The sequence below is a fragment of the Alligator mississippiensis genome, chromosome 1 (genome assembly GCF_030867095.1).
Source record: "Alligator mississippiensis isolate rAllMis1 chromosome 1, rAllMis1, whole genome shotgun sequence".
In the NCBI taxonomy this organism is placed as follows: Eukaryota; Metazoa; Chordata; order Crocodylia; family Alligatoridae; genus Alligator; species Alligator mississippiensis.
The window spans coordinates 238811933-238837707 of NC_081824.1; the positions used below are offsets into that span (position 1 = coordinate 238811933).

The window sequence follows — 25775 nt, forward strand, 5'->3', positions numbered from 1 at the left end:
CCAGTCTTTCAATAATATTTTAGCTTTCTTTATTAACTGTCTGTATTTCATAGCTTCTGATTTATGGTAATTTCTGTTAACTTTTTGTTTCCTCGTTTAGGATAGTGATGGTGGTGATGATGTACTTTTCATAGCTGGTTTCGCTTATCTTCTCTATCATAATGTGTGTTTAATTAAAGCAGCCTTCATGATTTCAGAATTATATATGTGGCACAACTGTTGTCAACATTTTTCAGTTTAAATTTTTTTCCCAATCAGTTTTGTTCACAGTTGTTTTAGCTTTAGAACATAGGCTGTTTATAAAGTAGCAGCCAATTTATGTGATTACTAGTTTTTTGTTGTTGCAAGCAGTCAGTTTGCAGATGTTCTGTAAACTGCTATGCTTGTCTTTTGACTTTATTTTAAGTGAGGTATTAAACTGCGAATTTTGTAAGTTTTTCTTTTTCAATGTCTTTGTCTAAATAAAGCAACACTGATTCAGAGATGCCACTAGAGAATAAATTATTTTAAATTTTCATGCTGCCCAAAGCTTCATATTTCTCCAAATAAAGCATGGGGTGGCCAGCATGTTTTCCTGTAGTTCTGAGGTCCCTACCGTGTCTTTATTGGAGGAATGATATCTGCAGAGGTGACCGGTTTCTAATATGCACATCATCTTTTAGTATCCTGTCCAAGACAGGCAGGTAAAAGATGGCTGTAGACAAAATATTGGGCCCCTATAATGTATTGGGAATAAGCTCACTGAGGACATACATTTCGAAGGTGTTTTATACAAGATATATTTTCTCATTTAGTTCCGTTCCCTTTCTCCCCTCTCCCCTACTTAAAAAAGGGGGTGGGGGGAGGGGAAAAAAGAGCCTGGCTAATTATCTGTAACTGTGGGAAAATCATGATCTTATGTGCTAGTTTAGTATGGCGATTGTTCAGAAAAAAGTAAAGACAACTTGTTTTCTCACAATATGGCTGATGCTATATTTCAGATAAAGCAGATAGGTTTCTTATGAAGTTTACCTCCCTCCCCTCAACTTCATAAGTTATAGCCTAAAGCCCCCCATAATCACTCTAGGCCTACAAATACTATATTTTAGATTTGTGTGCCACCTTGCCCCCTCCCTCCCACTAATGGTTTGGCAGGTAGGTTTAAAAATTGGCCCACCTAAAGCATCCTATTATTCCACAATGTATCTTAGTTGCGTTTAGAGACGGCCTTTATTAGTGACTTGAGTGGCTCCAGCTCCTCATTTTAAGGGACCGGTCTAGCACTTGACTTTGCTCCACGTTTCACCGAGGTTCTATCTTCCTTGTCTTATCCTGGTGGTGATGTGGGAGGTCCCCAACCAGCCTAAGTGCTGATCTCCCACTGCCTCTGGGTGTGCTGCCTGCCTCTCTCGTTTGCCATGACTTGCTGTTAAATAATTGGTTGGTAATTAGGTGAGAGGCTGCCCTTTGAGGGCCCTGATGTCTAAGGTCCAAAAAGTACATGCTCCTATTATCCCTTAATGTGTCCCATGCCTTGCAGATGTTGCTCACAGCTGTGCTAAGCTCCAGCCTGAGGCCAGTCCCAACTCGTCACAGCATTCAGTCTTTTTCACTTGGCCATGGTAGGGCCGCACTCATACCGTCTCCCTCTCACAGAGGCCTCTTGCTCTCCAGTGGCTCTCACCTGGTCTCTTTCATTGTGCTCTTCCTGAGCCTCCCATATATCGCCCCTTTTCTTCCAGGGGCCACATTCACCCTGTCCTCACCCAGAGGTTCCTCAGGCTTACTACTCTTCACTCCCTGGCCAACAAGTGCTCAGCCTTTTGGGCATTTCTCACTACCCTCATCTGGGTGAGCGCTGGGTGGTTGACAAAATGCTGTGCTGACTCTGCCCCAGGTTTCGTAGTTGGGTAACTCTCCCAGCTATTCTCCATCAAGGGGCTGATAGCTCACCCCTTGTTTTCCTCACAGCTCCTCCTCCAAAAGCTTACCTGGGCCTAACTCAGGCCCCCCATGCCAGCAGGGCCTCCACTCAAGCCCCTGACTTCAGGGCCCTAATTCATGCCCCTCACCAGGCTTCACCCCTGCCACTCTCTACTCTGCCCTATACTCTGGGGTCTGGGATTGAACACCCCCAGAGACTCAGGTGCCACTTGTCAGTGTGCCTGGCCTGGAACTTGCCCCCTCTCACCAGGGCCTTAACTGCTGCTGCCTTCTCTCAGGGCCCTAACTACTCCTCTCATGGGGTCTTCCACCCTTTCAGGCTCAGGCACTTCTCAAAGCTTACCTGGACTTCACTACTCCCCTTCAGGGTCTTGCACCCCCAGTGGACTTGGGTATCTCCTATGGACATCTCTGGCCCCATTACTCTTTCTCCAGTGTTATCATGTAACCCACTGGGTGGTGGGGGCAGGGGTTTAGGTGCCCCAACCTGCCTCCTCGAACCTGGTATTTAAGTGGCTCTGCCTGCCACAGGCAGGACCACCAGGTCTCCCTGTCCTGGCAGGATGCAGTTTTAGGTCATGCCCAGGAGCAGGAGCCTCTAAGCCTTCCCCATAGTTCCTGCCTTTACCTCCTAGTTGTTCTCAGAGCAGCAGCTCCTCCAGGAGATGTTGCTTCCACAGTGTCTGGCAGCAAACTGCTACCTCCAGCCCTGCTGGCCTAGGGCTTAAGATGGCTTCTTGTCAGGACTCAGCTGCACCTGGCTGCTGCCTGATCCAGGTCTTAAAGTGGCAGAGCACTCAAGGTGTTCTGACACCCCCCTCCCCCCTTAGAATGTTTACCAGGGAAAGCTTTTCACTGCTGCTTAGAGAAACAAGCTCCCTTAGAGCCTGTGATAGTCCTAAAGTGGTGAGCACCCCACTGGTGCTCTGCCATAGTCCTGTTCTCCTCTTCCTTGTTTTGGCTTTTCTCTGCCCTGGCTCCTTGTCCTTGAGTTCTGGTTTGGCTTGTCTCTCTGCTTTGTGACTGGCTTCTAACTTGAACTTGTCTTGGTTTTTAGTCTCTGGCTTAAACCCTTGGCTACTTATCTCAGCTCAATAACATTGGCACCTAACCTTGGCCCGGCCTCTCAGATGCGACTCTTACTCCTGTTTCTTCACTTGGCAACTTAGCTCTTGACTCCTTGTTTGTAGTGAGACTACTCACTAAGGTCCCCTCTGTCTAGCCACTAGTTTGAACTACCCAAAATACAGTGGCCAGTGTTCTGAGGCGTGTGGAGTATTTTCTTGGCTGGCTTCTGGTTGCTGTTATGTTTGATATATAGGCTGTGTTCTGGAAGGCCAGTGCTAACCAGCTGTCTTCCAGACTGCAAAGGTGACCCAGAAAACACAACTTGGATACATGTTTAGTGGTGAAAGCTCCAAAAGGTTTATTGTTATCAGACAGCACACCAGTTGGTCTGATTAACAGTCAGTCCAACTTTGTAAAGCTTATCTTTGACAGGTAGAAACACCGTAGGTTGCTCATGTTTCCCTAGAACTCTACAAGGCACAGGTCTCCCAACCCCTGTATTTATACTTGCTTGCCCCTCATCTCATGTTCATCTCTATTTGTTTTGTTTGCCAAGTTTACATACCTGCACTTGTTATCTTGGTCTCATTAGCAAGTTCTACATTTTTACATTTGTCCTTGAGTTGCAGTTGGAGTTTTTTTCTCCCCAAGTCCTGACTCTGGTGCTGCTCTTTTTTGCTCCCTGTCCTATCTACCACTGTATTCCTTGCTCCCTTGTAATCTGCTGCATGCTACACTCATAGGCTGCCCATGCCACTTGCGGTAAGCATGCAGGTTGGCCATCCTGCAGGATTTTGCATATCCTTGTTGGGGCAGGGGGTGGGAAGTTTAGTTTTAGGTAGCAGTTTTTGGGTGGCAGTGGTTTTACATTTCATTTTTTATGTTTTAAAGCAAAAATCAGACTCTCACACAGTGTGAGGCAAAATAATAGCAAATATGAACCTTCTGTCTCTCTATTGCAGCATAGCTCTTAAGAAAATTATATATGCAAAATATGGTTTTATAAACAATTCTTAGATTGAGCAAATTTTTACCAGAGTCAGGATATCTTGGGTTTTTGATTCAGATCCAAGCAGTGTTGTGCTGGCAGGGTTGTCCTGGCTGGCAAAGCAGTCTGCACCTCAGGGTAACTCAGAAGGTAAAAAGTAACACCTTAGTGAGATAAGGGACTGGATCCAGATGCCTAATATTGCAGGCAATTGCTTTGTATATAATCCTTTTCCTAAAACTACCAAGCTGTACCTTGCAATACGTGTGTTTTGCTTCCACTACTCTTTTTAGGAGGCTGTTCTGGAACGTTGCTCCTCCATTAGTTAAAAACCTTCTAATTTCTAACACAAATTTATTTATGAACAGTTTATACCCATTTGTCTTTGTGCCTGTGTTGGCTTTTCACTTAGCTTTTTCCCAGCCATGGTCATTGCTAAATCTTGGATCTACAGTCAGAAATCAATACCATATGCAGCTTTTGTTTTGTTCAACTAAACAAGATGAGAACTTGTCTCTTCTAGTTACAAAAATTTTTGAGCCCCTGCCCTTCTCTGTACCTGTTGTAGTTTGAGTTCATCTTGGATGTAGATGAGCAGAATTGTGCCAACTATTGCAGATGAGGTCTTAATGGTACCTTATACAATGGTATTAATACTCCTGTCTCTACTAGAAACCCTTCATTTGATTCATCCTAGAGTCACATTTTTCTTTTATGATAACCATGTCACGTTGGCTGAGATGTTCTGCGATATTCCTTGGTGCATTAGTCATTCTTCTATGTTATTTCCAGATTACATTTCCTCCCATTTCTATTACTCTAGTATGCAAAATATTCCTGTTCTTCCTGTATGATGATCTGATCCTCTTCCATGTTTGTGCTGTCTCCCGACTTTTTGTCATCATCAAATTGCATCAGCATTAGCAAATTGCTCTGTGTCAAAGTCATCAATGAGATTATTATTAAAGGGAAAAGAATAATTGTACTCTGGCGGAGGTAAAAGCAAGAACATTACATTTATGTTGCATATGCTTACAGTATAACACTTGCTGGAGGTGTTGAAGTTGTCTGGTTCTCCTTGCATACCGGGCCTGGTCAGACTATCTTTGTTAAGTAGAATAGAGACTCAGTAGTATTGTACGTTGTTCTGAGCCATGTGGAGTGATTGCACTGGTGGTATCTGGTTGCCGTCACTTTTGATATGTAGGCTGTGGAAGTTGGTGTGTTCTGGAAGGCCAGTGCTAACCAGCTGTTTTCCGGATTGTAAAGGTGACAGAAATGCATCTCAGATATGTGTTCGGTGGGGAAAGCTCAGTCCAGCTTTGTCAAGGTTGTCCTTGACGGGTAGAAACACCATATATTATTTATACTCCCCTAGGTCTGTACAAGGCATAGGTCTCCTAACTGTGTATTTATACTAGGGGTGTACTGATAGAGATTTTTGGGGCTGATTACTGATATCCGTTTTTTAAGGAGGCATATTGGCCGATACCCATCTGATTTCTGATATAGCACGGAGAACTGGTAAGTCTGTTGTGGTGGAAGGGAAGGGGGGCAGATCAGCCCTACCCCTGTTGTGAGGAAGGGGGCAGGGGCAGGCGCTGCCCAACTGGGGTGGGGCAGGGCGTGAGACAGAGTCATGGCTCGTTGAGGGGGTTGGGGTGGCTCCTGGTGCTGTGTGCACCCTGGGAGGGCAGGGGGAGGGGTCTGTGCCTCTGGATCTGCATGGGCCGAATGGACAGGCTGCAGCTGTGGGCTGTGCTAGGCTGTTCTCGCTGGGGGTGGGCTCAAGGTGGGGGCTATGGAGGGAGATGCAGCCACCCCAAATTTTGCTGTACCTCTCTCTCAGCGCTGCTACCACCGTGCACCCACCCGAGGTAGCCCCGGCTCTTTCTGGTGTGTGGGGGGAGGCAGGGGTTGAGCCGGGAAGAGGTGGGGCGGTGCTGGGTGGGTGGCGTTGGGAGGGAGCTACGGCAAAATTTGGGGTGGCTAGCCCAGCCCCCCGTGAGAACAGCCCATCTCCAGCCCACAGCTGCAGCCTGCCTGCTTACCCCGCGCAGATCTGGGGGGCTCTGGCCCTGGGCCCCCTGCTCCTGCCACCCTGCTGGCCCTGGCCCTGGCCCTGGCCCCGGCCCCAGGCTCATGCTCCCTGCCCCTTCTCACTGCTGCTCCTCCCCACCTACCTGCTGGCTGCTCCAGCACCATGTGCTGGCACAGACACCTTGCTCCTGCCACCCTGTCCTGGGCCTTCCAATCCTGACACTGGCCTGGGCTCCATGCTTATGCTGCCCAGCCCTGTACCTGCCCCTTCTTACTGCTAACGCTCCTCCCCATCTGCACCAGCACCACTTGCTGGGGCAGACCCTGGGCTCCTGCTGCCCTGCCCTGGGCCCCTGCCGGCTGTCACTCACCGCTTCACTCAATGCTTCTGCTGCCACTACCACCACCACTGCTTATCCCCACCCCTGTCTTGAGTGTTATAACGAAACGTGCTGAGTGCTAAGTGAAACTGGGTACATAGTTTAAATGAGCGCTATTAACAAAACCACGATAGGTGAAACCGCATTAATCAGGGATTGCCTGTATCAGGTATAGCATGGGTTTGGTGCAGTTCTTGAGGAATTCTAGGTAGGTCATAAGAAGGTCATTGTGGGGCCATTTTGATGCCCATAGCTGTGCCCATGGTTTGGAGAAAGTGTTGTTTATTGAATCTGAAATTGTTGTGTGTGAGGATGGAGTGTATAAGGTCAATAATCTCTTTAGGTCTTTACGCTGAGTTTGTAATCCTGCTCCTATAGATCCGTAAGGCAGACTTGGATGCTGTCCTGGTGTGGGGTGTTGGTATATAAGCTGGTAACATCCATGGTGGCTAGGAGGGTATTGTTGGGAAGCTGGTCTTATGTTTTTAAGTTTTTGTAGAAAGTCTGTTGTGTCTTGGACAAAACTCAGTCTTTGGGTGACAAGAAGTTTTGGGATGGATTCAGTGAAACCTGATATTTCCTCAGGGTTCTATTGTTGGAACTGCCTGCATTCCCTTGTTTGTGGATGTTAGGGAGCATGTGAAAAGTCCCTGGATTGGATAGTGGGGGGGATTGTAAAAAATTATCCATTTAATCTTCTCTAATTATATTAGTTAAATGGTTAACCCATAACACAGCAGCTCAGATGCAGTTGCTGATGGGAGCTGGCTCCAGAGGCCTCTTGACAGGTAGGGAGGAGATGGCAAGCCCCTGGGCTTGTATGTGGGGCGGGCTGTCATTGCTTCGTGGCTGCATGTGACGCCATGGGCCTTCCATGCACTGGCTGACCAGTAACAGGAGGCACATGGCATTGCATGCAGCTCCTGAGGCACAGAGCCCAGCATGCAGCGGCAGCTGCTTCCGCCCTGCACATTAAATCCAGGGGGCAGGTGGCCCCCGTGCCTACCCCGGGGTGCGCATAGTGGTGGAGCCCTCCCCACACCCCTGGAAAGGCCCAGATTACACCAGGAAGGGCCGTGGCGGGTGGGGGTGCCCAGTGGCACCTGAGGTGGGGCCTGGCTGGGTTTGCACAGCTCTGCAAGGAAATGCTGCCTGGCTGAGGCAGGCTTCTGGGGGGGAGTGTTTGGATCTGGGCTTGGGCTCCTTAAGCACCAGGCACAGCGCGAGTGAGGCAGAAATGCCCCCGTTGCAAGGGCCTGGCTATGGAAGCTCCTGGGAATAGCTGCCCTGGCCTTGCTCACCTGCAGCTCCCCTAAAGGGGCTGGGGCTGAAGTAGGTGCTGCGCAGGGCGGCTGTGCTGTGGGCTCATGGCAAGCTCGGCTCTGAGCACCACCTGCAGCTACTATTCCCAGAGCCCAGGGAATCCCTGATGCTGCCTGCAGGGCTGCCCTGCTTGTGCTACACCTGGTGTGCACAGGCTGAGCTGGGAGCCCCCCAAACCCAGTGTCCTGCCTCGGCCAGGTGTTGTTCCCCTGTGGGCAGGGTGGCTGTGCTCCAACCCCATGGAGCTGCACGGCCTGGGCCCCACCTCCTATGCCGCTGAGCACCCCCACTGTGGCCAGAGTCTCTGGAGCCATGGGGCAGCCCCGCTTCTGACCCAGCTCTTGCTGTCCTCTGGCTGTTGCCTTCCCGAGGGCCTGGCCAGGCCAGCCTGCCCACAGTGCCTCCCTCCCCCACTCCCCCGCCTGTTTCTCCCTGTGCCTCCCTCTTTCTCACCCCCGATCATAACTTGCTTAACAAAAAAGAACACACAAGAACAAATGTAGTATATGAAGTTTTATTTGTCACCAGGTTTAGAATTTTTAGAAAACCTGGTATTTACTGTTAAAAAAAAAAAAAGCAACATTTATGATGATTAACTATATGAATATGCAGTGTGTCCTGCCATGTACCCTTTGCCCTAGCTTTGTTTTTTTTTGGGTTGCTGGCACTCTGGCACCTTATAGGGTACACACTGTGATTTTTTTCAGTTCTCTGGCTAAAAATGTTGCCTACCCATGGTTAACACTGTTTTTTTTTTTCTAGCTTTACAATTGTTTTATATGCCTACCATAACTGATAAAACAATGTTTTCTGATAACTGAAGGTTTTAATGTTATTTTCATACATAGACAAAATTGCTGGTGGTACTTAAGGCTGTATCATTTTAAATTGGCGGTACTCAGTCTGTCAGAGTTTGGGAACCCCTGGCTTAATTGATGAGTCATTATGCTGCCTGCTGTTTTCCTCTTTAACCTCATAGGCTATGGGTACTAGCCCCCCTCCCCTCCTTCCGTCCTCCTGTCTTCTTCTCCTGCCTGCCCTGCTGTCTTCCAGTTCCTGATGGTGCACTGCCTGGCTTCCCTTCCCTGCTCTTACCTGCCAGACTGCACCCTACCCCATGCTGACCAATAGCCAGTAAGCTAACCAGTTATCACTGGGCTTATTGGTTAAGCAGTGAATTGTTTCACATCCCTAATACATTACTGATCCAAATATCTAAAGTGTTGTATAGGATACAGCCAGGTCACAGGACAAAGCCCAGAGTCCACAAGGACCATTTGAAAAGTTAACAGGGGACATGGTCTAAGTGTCAAGTCAGTCCCAAGCCCACTGCGACTGGTGGGGCACCTTATATGCTATGCATCACTGGCAAGTCTTCGGGCAAAGTGACTTGGTGGCACCCATCTTTTCTCCAGGTATAGATGCAGTTGGCTCACAGCGAGTTCATCTGCCCTTTGACAGGTCTTGTTTTTAGTCCTGCTGGGTGTCCACACACCCTCTTCACCTAGGCTAGCCCAGGTGGGGGTGCCGATTTAGTTGCCAACAACCTGACCTTGAACAGGCTGTACTGGTTTACATGGTACCAGATAGCAGACTGAGAGAGGCCTGGCTTGATAGGGGGTCTAAATATGGTTCCTCCCAAAACTGAGAACATATTTGTAGAAACAATGAGTGGAAGAGTTGTGACAGGCACTAGAGGCAAATGGGCAAAGTACATTGACTACATTTCTTCAGGAAAAGGATAGGCATTCCGTATAGATTCATGAAAAGAAATCCATTGCAGGTGGCAGGCAGGAAATTTGGCAAAGGGAGAAAACCCCAAGGAATTATGGATAGGAGTAACAGTATTTGAGGTGATTTTTTTTTTTAATGTCCCATTGCATGCTTTATGTACGTATTCAAGTTCCTATTATTTGTAGATGTGTACACTTAGCTCTGTTTTGAGATGGATCCTAAAGGAGAAGGAGAACTTTTTGGGTGACTACTGCCTGTAAAAGGAAACTTGGAACTATGAGCAAAGAAACTGCCTCCTTTTTGTTTCCTATCCTTCAGAGAAACTGGAGCATTTTGTATCTTTCTGTCAAAGCTACCTGAATCCACTAGTTTGTTCTTATAGTCATGATATATGACCCCAAGTATTGGCTAGCCACTTAAGGCCAAAAAGGTATCATTGTCCCTCATGATATTGCCTTACGTATACTATCTGCACATCATTTGGGTAATTCTTATTTGCTGCTGCTGTAAATTTAGGCTAAGTAGTTTTAAAGTATTTTAATTTGTGTGATAACATCAGTTGTCCTAGATTCCAAGTCTGCTATGTCAATAAGGTTTCCTATTGTATTGCTAGTGCTCTGCTACAGACTTGACTTTAGTTTCATTTGCCAACTGACTGAAAAAACCTAGCTGTTCTTTGTATATTTCTAAAACATGTCCCTCACAAATGTTTTAATTGGTATCATAAAGTCTTTTAATCCCTGGCTGTTTAATCCATGATAAAACCTATTTATGGGTCTGCAGAGTGCATTCTGATTCTCTGCCATTGTGAAACTCTTCCTGCTGGATTCTTACCAGACTGCTGTTTCAACCACCACACTGGGCCCATGTGGTGTTAAAGTCCTTTGTGGTCTGGAGAGGCTCAACATGTTCTCTCTTGGTCTCTAGGGGCACTTGTACATGTGATACATGTCACAATGTACACACAACACATTTTCCTTTGTATGGCTTAATGGTGTCGCACACTACACGTACACAAGTTTTGGGGGTTTTAAACGAGTTTCTATTGCTTCAAAGTAAAGTTTGCAATGTTGCAACTTGGAATGTTGCAACCATTAGTCAGCTCGCCCCCTGGCCACAGGAGAGGTGGGATGGTTCTGCAGAAAAAAAAATCCCTGTTGCCTTCTCCAGCTGCCAGCACACTCTGCTGCCTCCCTGTGCTGCCCCAGACATTCCCAGGTGGCCTGGGGCTACCCAGGTAGTCCATTCCTGGGTGGCCCCAGGTGTCCTACCAGATGCAGGAGCCTGCTGAAGGCAGAAGTGGTGAGGGACCTGATCCTGTTCTTTTGCTGAGCCTGTCTTCCTCCTGCAGCCAGGGGGCAAGCTGACAGAATGGCAGAGATTAATGGTCCCCTGGCGGTGGGTGACTGAAAGACTGTGTAACCTCTGCTTTAAGCTGAAAGATGAGGTGTCAGCCAATAGCAGAAAGTCTACAATGGAGGCCTTTTAATACTTGATGATTATCCATTTAAACAAAAACATGCTTGGGATTCAGAAGCAGGTTACCCTGGAAAAACAGCTTTAAGTCCAAACTCAGGTGGATGGTAAACAAGCAATATACCACTTGAAGGGTTGCTAGCTTCACCATGAAGTCACCTGCCCAAGAGGGGCTAGAAGGCTTGGTTTTTTGAGAGCAGAAACCAGAAGCAGAATCAAAGTTGTACAGGCAGAGAAAGGAGAGAGACGGTATCCCTTAAGGGCTCTGACCAATCCTTAAGACTTTTGAGGGAAACAGGCAGGGAACTGCATACAGGTGTTACTTACTTTGCATGCGCTATCACTCCTTTCTGGTCTAAAGACTAGAATGAATTCCTGAAGAACCTGGGAGCTTCTCATTTCAGCATCATCATGGATAATCATCAAGTATTAATGGCTCTCCATTGTAGGCCTTCTGCTATTTGCTGACACCTCATCTTTCAGCTAAAAGCAGAGACTTGCACAGAATTTCAGCCAAAATGGTGCTCCAAAACCAAAAGTATCTTAAGGTTTGATGCATATGCGACACCCCCCCCCCCCCCCCCCACAGACACCTGTACCCACAACCCTTCACACACCGCACTCCCTCATCATACCAACATATCCAAGTCCCACACACCCCATCCCCCACCATACCCACACACATTCAGCAGTCCCACACACATCCTGCACACACCCCACAAACTGTAACTGCACCATACCCATTCCCCACACCCCTCCACACGCAATATACAAGCAAACCCCACCCCCAAAAGGAGTACTTCCTGGGCAAGGGGAGAGACTTCCTGTAGAAAGGTCAAGGGGGAGGGACTTCTGGTCACAAGATGGAGACCAGGGGGCAGGACACCTGTCAAAGGGTGGCGCTATCTGTGTGGTCCTCAAAGCCTCAGCAAAACTTGTTAAGCAGCCCTCCAGCCAAAATAATTTCCTGCCCTTATGGTGGAGCAATAGTAAGTAATAGTGCCACCATAGGTGGAGGGAGAAATTTTTTTGAGGGGGGCTGAGTGCATGCGCACATGCCCCTTCCCTCCTGACCGGAAAGTCTGCAGGGGAAGAGGTTGGGGGGAGGGAGTGTGGCTGGGGCTGGGATTGGGCAGGGATGGGGAGGGAGTGGAACCAAGCTCTGGTCATTGGCCAGCGCCGGCACCCCCTACGCCAATGAATTCACCGCCCCCTAGCCCTGTACTGGCCCTGGCCCAGCACTGCCCAGGGGGCCCTGAGGCTGGGGGCTAGAGCAGAGCCAGCTTTGGCTGTGCTGCTGGGCCAGAGGGATGGAGCCCCCAGGACCACAGTGCCCTCCTTGCCCCGAGTCAGAAGAACCTGGCGCAGCCCTGGCTCGAGCCTACAGCGGCAGCCTGCCCTACCCTGTGCAGATCTGGGTGCACACACTCCCCCGTGTCTCCTGGGGTGTGCGTTGCAGCAGGAGCCATGCCCCTTGGCTGAGCCACTTGTGACTCAGTCCTCAGTGCCCTACCGGGTGTGTAGCATCTGCCCCTCCCCTAACCCCAGCCCCAGCCCCACTCCCTCCCCATCCCTGCTGCAGCTGCTGGAAGCCTTCAGCTGGGCTGCCTTCTGGCTCTACTGCTGCCCTGTGTTGGGGGGGGGGGGGGTTGGCTAAGCCCCATTAGCCCTCTCCTTCTGCTCCCTATGACAGCCACCCTCCCATGCTGCCAAGTTGGGCTAGGCCATGCTCCCTTCCCCCCCATGCATCTGGATCAAGGCCTCACTGCTATACTGGGGCCAGGCCTTGCCCTCTTCCTCCTCCCTCCCCCCCACATGGCCAGACTGGGGCCTGCCTTTTGGATCTGGCCCACAGACTGACTAAGCACTATCCATCTGGCCCAAAAGGGGGAAAAGGTTGGGCACCACTGCACTACTTTATTGATCTATTCGAAGCTTCAATGAAGCATGCTCTTGGTTGCAGATGTTCTGTTAGTCAGATTTGTGTCTTGTTTAGGACTCAGTTTACCAGGTACTGATTTAAAGCTTAGTGTTCTGTGCTTTTGAGATTCTGTATTTTTTCCTACTTTAATCTAATTTTTTGCAAAATCTGAGAAAAGAGACTATGGATTGAATGAATAGTAGTGGAGAGCCATCCTTTTACAAAGAAAGTACCTTAGGCTTTAAACAGAAACATATTTTGTGGTGGGGAAACTGCCACAGAAATTTATCCTTGAGCCTCTTGTTCTATACTTACCCTGTGGACAGAAGACATCATTCTCTAGGGGCATCAATCTGTTATCTTCCTTTATGTGAGAGAGAGCAATGTTGCATCTTAAGTGGGATAGAACTTGATATTTAACTGTCTAAAACTTGGTTTATTCATATAATATTTGCTGATGCCTTTAGAAGAGCCTGTTGAAGGAATTTATAAATACTCTGTCTGAAGTTGTATTACTTCATGCCTTTATGCATGTTTCCCCATCCGTAAAAGGAATAATGTTCCTTGTTAAGTTTTGCTTCTTGTGGATATTATGACTACTTGTCGGCTAACGTATGTAGGCCAATTGGAATATGTAAAACATTATATAAATGCTAAGTATTAGTAGCATTTGGCTGTAAGATCTTTGGGTTAGGGGTCTCTTTTTGTTCAGTGCAGTTCACCTGTGGTACAGGATCTGGTGTGTCTGAGTGTGATACGCAGAATACTTAACAGGAAATATGTACACTAGTAAAATAGTTCTTCTCTTTTTACTTTGATACATTATCCACGTGCTTTTTCCTGATATTATGGAATTAGGGAGCTACAGATGGAAAAGTTTTTCTGTATTAAATCACCTAATTTACTTCTCAGGAGTCAGTACAGGGTTGTACCCTATATAATATTATTAGCAGTGTTTCTCAGATGACTTCTAATTGGAGCATTTCTTGAGTTTATGGAAAACTTCCCTTACAGTCCTGGGCAAGGGGAGAGACTTCCAGTAGAAAGGTCAAGGGGGAAGGACTTCTGGTCACAAGATGGAGACCAGGGGGCAGGACACCTGTCAGATTTGTGTCTTATTTAGGACTCAGTTTACTAGGTACTGATTTAAAGTTTAGTGTTCTGTGCTTTTGAGATTCTGTATTTTTTCCTACTTTAATCTAATCCCTTACTTACCTATGACTTTGTTAGAGTCCTTGTTTTCTTTAATACACTCGGGTCTCTCTTTATACAAGGGTTGCATTCCGAAAAAACCTTGCATAAAGGAATTTGCATAAAGAGAATCCATTATTACATGTAATTAATAGGCATATGTACCAGCCCCACTCTACTGTTCCCCCAAACCATGGCAAATTCAAATAGTAACACACAATACAATAACTGCTGCACGGAAAGGCTGTGAGCTCCGTGCTGCAAGCTGCGGCATGCGCAGGGGGTGTGTTGCCAGGGCAGTGCGGGGTGGGTTGGAGAGGCACCTGGGAGAAGGAAGCAGGGTGGCAGGGAACACCAGCTGTTCACCGCTTCCGACTCTGCCCTGCTTCCTTTCCCCGGGTGCCTCTCCAGCCTGGCAGGCGCAACCCAGCGCGGCTGGGAACAACAGGGATGTGCGGAGAGGCTACAAGCTCCCTGCTGCACTGGGTCATGCCTCCTGGGCTGCAGAGGCACCTGGAGCAAGGAAGCAGGTGTGACGGGTTAGCTGGCAGTGACTTAGCCCAGTGGTTTTGAAAGGGCAAAAGATGATTGAAGGACTTGGGGTTCCCTTTGCTCACCAATCAGGCCTCAGAGACTCACCCTCCATGTCCCCTGATTGGCCCCTTGGGTCACTTGGAGGGGGATAAAAGGGGCAGCGTGGCTGACTCAGGGGGGAGACCAGCGAGGGACCACAAGGAAGGAGCTTCAAAGAGCTGAGCCAGTGGGGCAGGAACAGTTGTCCCAGAAGAGCCTGAAGGAGTCGGACCTGCAGGCAGCACTGGGGTCCTCAGCAGTGCGGTGTGTGGCTGGCAGGAGAGGCTCCCCACTGGGCTCCAGGATTGCCTATGAAAGGCTGCAGCCAGCTGGAGAGGCTCCCCAGCTCCAGCAAGGATCTGAGCAGCGACTTGAGAGGTTCCCAGCTCTGCTTCCAGCTCCTCTAATCAGAGGTCAGGCAGCTCGATGTGAGGCGGCTCCAGGAAGGTCAAGACCCCTAGCAGCTTGGAGTAGCACCGGCACTGGTGGCTGTGTGGCAGAGTTTCTGCCTACCATGTGGGAGATCTGAGTTCAAGTCCCAGTGACTTAGGGTGGGTGAGCTAACAAGGAGAAATTCCTCTTGCAGTAGAAAGGGGCCATTGTGTTTTTCCCCCTTTCTCCCCCTCCAGGTACCCAGGCCCTATATTCCTTGTCATTTGACATTTTGTATTTTGTGCCTTTTGTATTTTCAGCAATACCAACCAGTATTGTTTGTTCTGCTGTTTGTGTTTTACATTTTGGTTAACCCTGTCTTTTGTCAACCGGATGAATATGTCTATGATTGTAAATGTCTAACCTTTGTTGAATCCTGCCCCTTTGGGGCATTGTAGTGTTCCCTATATCCCCCTGGTTTATACTGGTTATGTTCCCAGTATTGTTCCCTCATTAAAAGGTATATGGTTAAGTCCCCAGTGGTGGTCTGGCTCTGCTCTATAGGGGGAGGAGTATCCCTATACCTCTCACAGCACTTGTGCACCTGCTTTGGTCCCTTCAATTGGTGAGGGGTACCTCGTGGAGTACCACCTGGGTTACACAGGGAACAGTGGGGCCATGCAGAGAACTTTCCTGCTCCACGCTGCAAGGAGTGGAATGTGCAGCAGGCATGTTGCCAGGGCAGTGCAGTGCAAGCACCTTCTCCATGTGGCCCTGCTGTTCCCTGCTTTCCTGCCCCCGAGCCTTCACAGCCCGGTGGGTATGACCCAGTGCAGCAGGGAGCTCGTAGCCTCTCTGCAGAGCCCTGCTGTTCCCAGCTGCGCTGGGTCATGCCTCTTGGGCTGGAGACATGCCTCCTGTGCCTGTGGCCAGGACCAGATCCAACAAGGCGTCTCCCCTGGTGGGGCTGTGCACCTCCTGGGTTAGATGGAGGTCCTGTATCTCGGCTAGGAACCTATGTGAGCAGTCAGACCTGGCTGACTGCTTTTTCCAGCAGATGTCTAGAAAGTTTAGGTCACCCATGATGACCACATTCTTTGACCTAACTACCTCCGTGAGCTGACTTAAGAATTCCCAGTCTAACTCTTCCCCTTGGTTGGGTGGTCTGTAGTAGACACCCACCGTTAAGTCCCTTTCCCCTTGACTTCCTTGTATTCTAACCCAGAGCACTTCAGTGTGCCCCTCCTCTAACCCCATGCTACTCGTTGAGGATGTGTATTTCTGTTTGATGTAGAGCGCCACACCCCCACCTTTCCTCCCTGTCCTATCCCTCCTGTACAGCTTATAGCCCTTAATATTCACCGCCCAGTTGTGCGTTGGGTCCCACTATGTCTGGGTTGATATCAGCTAGCAAGAGGGTAAGTTCCTCCTGCTTGTTCCCCATACTACGGGGTAGAGGCATTTGAGGCCTCCTGAAGATGTGTGCACTGGCCCCCTAATCTCAGTACTACTTGGGCCCTTGTTGCTTACCTGGGTATTTGTTCTGCTCATCGTTGGTCTAGGCTGGACTGTTCTTGTGGGTGACGCTTGGTTTAGTGGTCCAAGGCTTCCTCTACCCTCGTCTTCCCCTTCTCCCAACGAGCCTAGTTTAAAGCCCGCTGGAGGAGATCCTCCAACCTAGAAGAGAACACACACTTACCTTTGGGGGAAAGGTGAAGCCCGTCCCACCCGAGCAGGTCTCTCGTCCTGATGTGTGGATTGTTGTCTAGGAAACCAAAGCCCGCCTCGAGACACCATTCCCAAAGCTGCAAGTTGACTTCTCTGATGCAGGTCTCGTGTTGTCTTCTGAGTCCGCTCACTGGTAGGACAGAAGAGAATACCACCTGTGCTCCTATCTCCTTCACCATGCCCCCCAGAGCATGGTAGTTTGTCATTAGGTGATCAGGGCTTCTCCTGGCTGCATCATTAGTGCCCACATGGATTAGGACCATGGGGTAGTAATCAGTCCCCTAGTCCGGATCATGACCTGGATCATCCCCGTCACGTCCTGAATCTTTGCTCCGGGCAGGCAGTAGACCTCATGTGTCAAGGGGTCCTGGCGACAGATGGGATCCTCTGTACCTCTCAGGATGGAGTCACCTATGATGATTGCTTGACTTTTCGTCCTCCGGGTCTGCTGATCTCCTTCAGCCTATGGAGAGTGTGGAGTTGCCTCCTCTCCAGAGGTTTCCTCCTCACCTTCCTTCTCCTGCAGTGTTTCCAGGGCCCTCGTACCTGTTCTCCAGCTGGACTGGAGGAACTGGTACTGCTTTGCTGCGAGCAGCCCTGGTTCTGGAGGTGACCATCTGCGACTCTGCTGTGGAGGGCACCTACTGGGGTGCTTCTTCCTTGGGTGCATGGCCCTGAAGGGAGAGAAAATACGCATCAGTTTCTTCCTCCACCACCCTGATTCCCCTCAGCCTGCTAACCTCCTCCTGGAGCTCCCTCACCTGCACCTCCAGGGCCCTAAGACGGGCACCTGCAGGACAGGTGTGGGGGCCCCCAATACCCCCCCCCCCAGCCCTGCTGGGCATCCCCCACAGGCTGGGGGGCAGGGGGACACCAGCTCCCCTGTGGGCTCTGTCTGGGTGGAGGTCTCAGACAAGCCCTGGGTAGGTGGTGCCCCCCGGGCAGGGGCCCTAGCAGCACTCTGCATCGACACCATTATATAAGTTGCTATTTATATATAATTTTTATGTGGTACCCTTGCTGGAGTTTCCCTCCTGGCCCTTCCTGCCTGCCCGTCGGCATGAACGCCGGTCCAAACGGCAGCACGCTCTTACAGCTACCGGCTCGGCTAAAAGGGATCTGGGGGGCTTCCCCTCTGGATCTGGCTCAGCTGTGCCAGCTCCCTCTGCCCCATTTACCTTTGGGGGATCAGCTGTAGCTGCCCCTGCTGCTGGCTCTGCTGCTGCTGCATCCGCCTTTGCCTCCAGTCAGGTAAAGGGACACACGTGTGTGCAGAGATGCACATGTGCCAGTTCCTGCCTCTCCTCCCTGCTCCTGGCTCCCGAGTGCCGGGGGCTACGTCAAACCGTGGCTTTTAAAGGCCGTGGTTGGAAATTCCCGTGGCTGTCCCAACAGCCAATCAGGCACTCTGGTCTTCCCAGAAGTGCCTGCTGGCAGACCCGCCCCCTACGTTCCTCCGCTGGTGGGATCCGGTGCCTCTGGAGCCTGGTCCCCAAGGTCTAGCCCCGAGGGTGCTCCCTACCTTGGGGGGACAGTCCCCCCTAGCCCTCCCCCTGTTTGCACGCTCTGTTCGCGCCGCGTGGTTCGGGAGTGTGGCTCCCTACCCGCTCAGCTAAAAGGGATCTGGGGGCTTCCCCTCTGGATCCGGCTCAGCTGTGCTGGCTCCCTCTGCCCCACTTACCTTTGGGGGATCAGTTGTTGCTGCCTCCGCTGCTGCTGCGTCCACTTCTGCCTCTGGTCAGGTAAGGGGGCACACATGTGTGCAGGGATGCTTGTGTGCCCAGTTCCCGCCTCTCCTCCCTGCTCCTGGCTCCCGAGTGCAGCCCATTCAAATAAGATATATAGCCCCCCTCACTGCTGACTCTTTTTTCAAATCATAGTGAGCCTCTGCATTGAATACATTTTGACTTCTTCATTCCCCCTGAGCTGCACCTTTCTTTCCCATTTCCATTGATTCCTGTTGCTTCATCAACCTTAAACATCTGGCAAACACCAGCAAATGGGGTCCCAAACAGTTCACCTAGAATCCCTCTGTCACCCACTCTCTCAGGCTGTTGAGTCTGATTAGCATGACCCAACCCTCTGAGGTGGAACTTGACCAGGTTGCCTTGTGCTTCATCTACATATACATTTTTGGAGGATTCCAGGACTCATGGCAAGAACACTCAGTTCCAGACAGGAGTTGGGGCTAATTAGTAGTATGGATCCTTTTTTTTTGGGGGGGGGGGCGGTATATGGAGTACACACATACTGAGCATTGCTGAGCTGTGGAGTCACCGTGGCTTAAAATGCTGTTGACTCTGGTGGAGCCCAGCTCAGTGAGTTACATGGTAAATTGTGAGCTTTTCGGCTTTGGGCTCATATCATGCATAGTTTATACCAAGGTTGGGCATAATATGGCTCACAGGCTGGATTCAGCCTGCAAGGCCATTCTGTCTGGCCTGCAGGGTCCTTAAAAATTTAGAAAATTAATATTTATCTGTCCTTAGTTCCTGTGAAATATGTGAGGAGCCGGGGCAGTAGGACCCAGGGGAAGCCCTGGTGGGTTCCTGCAACAGCAGGGCTCACCCACCCCCCCAGACGGAAGCCCCAGCAGGGGTGTTTGGCCTGGGACCCCATGCCTGCACTGGGGCCAGAACCTCAGGTAAGTGGGGGGAGGGGAAGGGCAGGGGAGGATCCTGGGCAGGGAAGGAGCTGGTGCTGAGCATGGGGAAAATTGGCCCCTTATCCGCACTGTGGCCGGCACTCCCTGCTGCAGCCGCTCACAGCCCATGCGGGCTGTCTTGAGCAGGCACAGGCAGCCCCACGTGGGCTGCGAGTGGCTGCAGCATGAGGTGCTGGCCACAGGCCGGGTGAGGGACTGCTTTTCTCATGCTCAGCACCAGCTTGTAACCCGTCCCCGCTGCTAGCCTGGGCCCCGTGCCGGCTTTGGGCTCGCCTATTGGGGTTGCGTTGCGGCGGCAGCAGCTGCTTGGCCTGGAGGAAAGCAGCACCCCCGCTTGCTGTGCTGGGCAGTGCTTGCTGCTGCTACCTGCCCAGAGCTCACATACTGGGCAGCACAGGCAGTGGTGGCAAACACTGACTGGTACAGCAAGTGGGGGGGCCGCTTTCCTCTGCACCAAGCAGCTGCTACCGCTGCGGCACAGCCCTGACGGGTGAGCCTGGAGCCAGCTCGTGTCCCAGGCTGGCAGCGGGGGCGGGTTACAAGCTGGTGCTGAGCATGCAGAAAAGCGGCCCCTCCTCCGCCCCCTGGCTGGTGCCCCACACTGCAGCTGCTTGCAGCCTGTGTGGGGCTGCCTGTGCCTGCTCAGGACAGCCCCGTGCAGACTGCGAGCAGCTACAGCAAGGAGCATGGGGCGAGGGAGGGGCTGCTTTTTCCCATGCTCAGCACCAGCTCCTTCCCTGATGGCAAGCATGGGGTTGGGTCTGCATGCTCCCCCCACCTGTACCACAGGGTTGGGGGGGCACTGGGAATGAATGAGTATGGGAGTCGGTGGGAGCATGGGGCCCACACCGGTGTCCCGGGGCCACTGCCGGCGGGGCCCAGAGCAGGGCAGCAGGAGTACAGGGTACTGGCCAGCAGGGACTTTATGGAGCTGAGCCAGCTCCCCCGTCTCCTTGCTGATGCAGCCCAGTTCAGCTGCACAGACCCCTGCCAGCCTGCACTCCACTCTGGGCCCTGCTGGTGCTGGCTCTGAGACATTGGTCCCAAAGTGGTGACCAGAGGGCAGGGCAGCTGTCAAGGGGCGGGGCTACCTATGCAGACCTTGACAGCCTGCCAAAACTGGGTAAGCAGTCCTCCGCCCAAAATAATTGCCTGGCTCTGGTTTATACTATGTTTAAGGAAGTGCAGAAGCATTGTTTGAAAGTGTGTTTATGGAGAATGTGGTAGAAGGCCACCTTTATTTCTCCCCCAAAATTCTGCCCTGTGACAATTTGATTAGGATGGGTCCAGCAGAGGAGACACACCTTTACCCTATCTCTAGGTAACCTGAGCTGGATACATTCCTGAGGGAGGGGGGTAACCTGCTCTCTCTGCCTACTTGACTAGTATCACATACCTGGGTGAGGGGCTTTCTCCCTGGTGGGCTAGAGACTGCCAGTCTGCCTGGCAACTAGTGATGTATTTCAAATTGGTTGGCTGACAGCCAACAGGTACTGGCCTCAATTGGACCAGGTAAATGAGGTCACAAGGGCTATATAAGTTAAGGACTGCCCAGGAGGTGGGGGCAGCAGCCATGAGGGAGACTCAGAGACAGAGAAGAGCTGGACCATCTGAAACTTGCTCTCTTTCTCAAAACTCATGATTAAGGAACTACCTGCCTCCAGAGGGAATCTCCAACTGCCTCTGGATGATACTTGTGAGTAAGCTACCTGAGATCTAACTAGATCTTTAGCTTGCAGTTACTCAGATGCGTGATCAAATGCTACACAGCCGGGGGAGTTTGCTCTATGGGATTTCTCTGATATTGCTCTACCCTGTACCCTATTGCAACCCTACCCTCTGTAACCAATAAAGTTCTCCTTTGTACCTAGTGTGGGAGACTTATTGGGAGTGGGTCTAGATTATGCCTTGGGGTCCCCTTGGTTTGGCTGACTAAGGGAGACCACTACTTGTGCTTCTGACTGAGGGAAGCATCCCAACTTCTTGAAGCGAATCAAGTACCCTTGAGGGCTACTAGGCCTGTGTTTCCCAGGGTGCACAGAGCCAGAATCAGTCCAGAGCCCTGGGTAGTGGCAGTAGAACCCCCAGGCTTGTGGGTGTGCTCCAGGAAGGGGGTCGGCCAGACATGAGGCATCCTCAGGGAAGCACTCAGAGCCTGGAAGGTGGTCGGGCACAGTGAGGTGGGTGGCTCAATGCAGGAGCGCCCTCTATTGGCCTGCCACAGAGTACCAGTGCTAAAACTTGGGGCAGCTTAAAAAGAGAGAAACTGCATCAATTCTGGATGGACTAAGTCTAAGGGAACCTGTAGTAAATTGCCTATATGGTAAATTATGTTTCTTATAACAAATTTCTAAATTTTCCATATTTAAAATCTCAATATTGGGGGGGCCATGTTTAGGGACCTACCTAAGCTTCAGCAGAAGCTCAAAGTGCAGCAGCACCTTTAATCTCATTCTTTTTGCCATGTCCTCCATTCACATGCAGATGAGTGGCTGAGAGGCAATTAATGCGTTTTTTGCCTCTCAGCCACTTGGCTGTGGCAGGGAACTCCTGATGAGAAGAGCAAAATTAAAAGTACCACTCTGCTGCAAACTTCTGCTGTTATTTAGGTAGGTCCCTAGTCATCTTATAACTCAGGATCATCTTATATTCAGGTAAATTCTGGGCACCTCAATTCAAGAAGGATGTGGACAGCCTTGAGAGGGTCCAGTGGAAGGCCACTTGTATGGCTGGAGGCCTGCAGGGAAGGCCTTATAGGGAAAGGCGTAGGGACCTGGGCCTTTTCAGCATCTGCAAGAGAAGGCTGAGGGGGGATCTCGTGGCAGTATACAAATTCACTTGGGGTGGGGGGCAGCAGGTAATAGGAGATGCTCTGTTTACCAGAGAAACCCTTGGAACAACCAGAAACAACAGCCACAAACTGGTAGAGAGTAGGTTTAGGTTGGACATCAGGAAGAACTTCTTCCTGGTAAGGGTTGCCAGAATCTGGAATGGGCTTCCAAGGGAGGTGGTGCTCTCCCCTACCTTAGGGGTCTTCAAGAGGGGAGCACCTGGCTGGGGTTACATGACCCCAGCACTTTTTCCTGCCACTGGTAGGGGGTCTGACTCGATGATCCTTTGAGGACCCTTCTGACCTTAGCATCTATGAATCTGTAAATACAGGACTACATTTTCTGGTGTAGAAGATGCATTTGGCTCTTCTGACTCACTACCCTTTTTTTCCCCCATCCCTGCGTGCTGCTGCTCCCCCCCCCCCGCCTCCCGCAATACGCTTCTGCTGGGCTCCTGGGTGCCCCAGGCCTCCCAGGGAGGTGGTGGTGGTGGCGGCAGTGGGGGGTGTCCTGGTTCCATGATAGTGGTGGAAACTCTCTTCCATGCCTTTTAAACTATATCCATCTGCAGCAACTCTTTGAACTTATCTGAGATTGTGTATACAGGCAGTCCTCAGACTTCCGACACAATTGGTTCCTGAAAACCGTGTCTTAAGTTGAAATGTTGTAACTCAGAACCAATTTTCTCATAAGAAACAATGTTATAAATGGGGGATTGGTCCTGAACCAAGGCCCGATACCCTATTTTCACCAAAAATACCCCAGAATTTTGTACCCGATCAATTATAGATGTGTAATATAGCTACATTAATGTACTTATATTATAAATAGCAATCGTATTGATTTCGAAACGTAAGTCAAGGACTGCCTGTATTCTTTTCTTTCTCATACCAAAGAGCCAAGAGAAGCATGCTCTGTTTGGCCAGTTTCCTGCTGGGTCAGACCAGGATGGCAACTCTGAAAAGGCACAGAAGGGCTGGCTCTGATAATACCCTCCCACTTTTCTGCTTCTTGGTTTGGGTGTGTCACAGTTGCATTTGGACACTTCCCCTTGCAACAAAACATGGACCAGTTTGTGTTGTGCTTGGGTCTTGAGAGGGCGCTCTGGAAGATGGATAGCTAGTCCTACATGCATAACCCATAGAGGGAATGCATGAGGGTTGCTGACAATGCTCAGCCGCTGGGAGGGCCATATATATTTTGCACTTTGACCATCTTTTTTTATAATATGTATAATAAAGTTTAAAACAAGTCACCAACTGCCCATCAGCCCCATCTCTTCCCACTCCCCCTGCTTGGCTAACTTCTTTCTGGGTCAAGCTAAGATGGTGATGCTGAAGAGCCACTAGCACCAGTTCACTGTGTCTGGCTCTGATTCCTCCCACTGCCTCTTTGGGTTTCTATTTCGGATGCATCTGGTTTTTGAGTTGGAGCACTTTGTTCTAAATCAAAAGGGGGCCAAGTTTGCATCCTACTGGGCCATTTAGAAGGGCACTGTGTATTGTGCAGGTGGGCCGCCTAGTCCTTAAAATGTTATCACGGGTATGTGGGAATGGTGGTGGTACAAGGACTTTTCCTCATTGTCAGTTTATTTGAATTGTTCTTTTTTGATTGTTGTTTACTTTCATGAGTAGCCCCATATGGGGTTCTGTGCTTTTAATCAGCTGCTTTTAACTGGTTGTTTTATAAACATCTTTTAACTTTTTTATAATAAGGGTTGTTATAACTGTCTTCTTTCCCTCTTCCCTCTCAGCGGCATTATATTAACCATGTAATAGAAACAACTGAACCTATTTTGCAGACCACAAGGCAAATGTGAACCCATTTTCTAGTGCTTTGTCTAGTATAGTTTTTGGGTTTCAAGCTGTGAGGCTTGTATTCTTTTTTTTTTTTTTTACTCATTGGAGACCACCCTACAGCTAAGTATATCTGAGTCAAGTAAATTTTAGCCTAAATTTTACCTCTTCACTGCTAGCCATATAATATATAATATTAAATAGTTCCCCCTCATACTTTTTTGAAATATGCATCCTTTGGAGATTTTGGTGTTTTCATTTAGCCAAGTTAGAATTAGGCCAACATTTTTCAGAATAGACACACACAAGAAATTTGTTTCTGTTTAGGCAGCAAAATCAATGGGTTACATTTAAAAAAGGTTGAATATTCAACAGCTCCTATTGCAGTCAAATTGGTTTGAAGCTACCATCTGTGTTTTCAAAAATTTGTGCTTAAAAGAAGTAAACTTACATGCTTTGTAAGTAACAGTATGGCAACAAACCAATTAATTACTTCCCTTAATTGGTTTATTTAGATATTCTTGAGACTTTTTGAATTAAAGAGTATTCATATTATATGGTTTGCCTACCTTAACTTATGGAAATAAATGCAGAATAGCCATTGCTGTTTTAGGTTGAGGGTGAGACATGGGAATTTTCAGATTAGAAAATGTTATAAATTGTGTTGGGTAAATAAATGGTATTAACTATATCGGTTTTTGTTTCCCCTTCCCCAGATGATGAAGCATGCCTGGGATAATTATAGGCAGTATGGATGGGGACATAATGAGCTCAAACCCATTGCCAGGAAAGGACATTCCACAAACATATTTGGTAGGTTATACATTATAATTGTTTTACTGGTGTCAGCAATTTTTTCCTTGTATTTAAAAAAAAAAAAGAAAAAAAAAAAGGCTTTGAAATTCCACATCAGTTTGTGGAACCCCTTCATAAATTCTACATTATTGCAAATGTTTGAAATACTGTGTCACAGAAAACTATAAACTCAACATTTCAATGACCATTTTACCACAGAAGCTTATTTAATAGTTTGTTTGATGGCAAGAATGTTCACTGTTGCTTTACTTTTAAGTAATATTGCAGAATTTGTTTTTAGGAACAAAATGTGCATATTATTAACAATAATGTGGCGGTGATGTTTATTTACTGTGATTTTACATTGTTTGTGAAATGTATAAATAGATAGCTTATATCACATTGCTTCACATGTAGATTTACTCAAGGCAACTTTCGTTTAGTGAGCTCAGGTATGTAGTGAAGCTGTGCTGTTCTAGAAGTGCAGTGAAGAACCTAAGTACTTGGATGCCAAAGAGTGTGTATTGCACCTTTGTTGCTGTGGGTGCCCAGGTTATCTGAGTGTGTCAGTCTATGAAGTCCTACTTCTGATTTGTAGTATAGACATAGCTTATTGCCATATTATGTCTAAAAGGAGATTTTTGGAAATATACAGGATTGGACACAGTAAGAGGTCAAATTTGGGAAAGGTTTTGAAGGTCTTTGGCTTGGAAGTAGTAACAATAGGAATGGGCAGAATTAGATAATCCAGGATGGAAGGAAAGAGGAAGATGGAGCTAAGGACAAATCAATGGCAACTTCGCAACAAAGGAGGAAAGAGAAGTATCAGAGAAGGATTGGAAGAATAGATAGTGGAGGAAGAGGATTTTAAACTCCCGGAAAATTGAGGGAAGCCTACTGGCACCATGCAAGGACTTGATCATCTTTGTCAAAAGACAAAAAATTGAAGGAAATGTTAAGTAAGAAGGAAA

At 49.0% G+C, this 25775-nt stretch overlaps 1 protein-coding gene across 1 annotated transcript in view; it reads left to right on the top strand.

The window, feature by feature from the left end:
- Nucleotides 1-25775, top strand: part of MAN1A2 (mannosidase alpha class 1A member 2) — a 199672-nt gene that overhangs the window by 46321 nt on the left and 127576 nt on the right. Inside the window, exon 3 of the mRNA XM_059720326.1 lies at nt 24726-24822. Coding sequence (XP_059576309.1) covers nt 24726-24822 — 97 coding nt within the window. The remainder of the gene's footprint in view (nt 1-24725; nt 24823-25775) is intronic.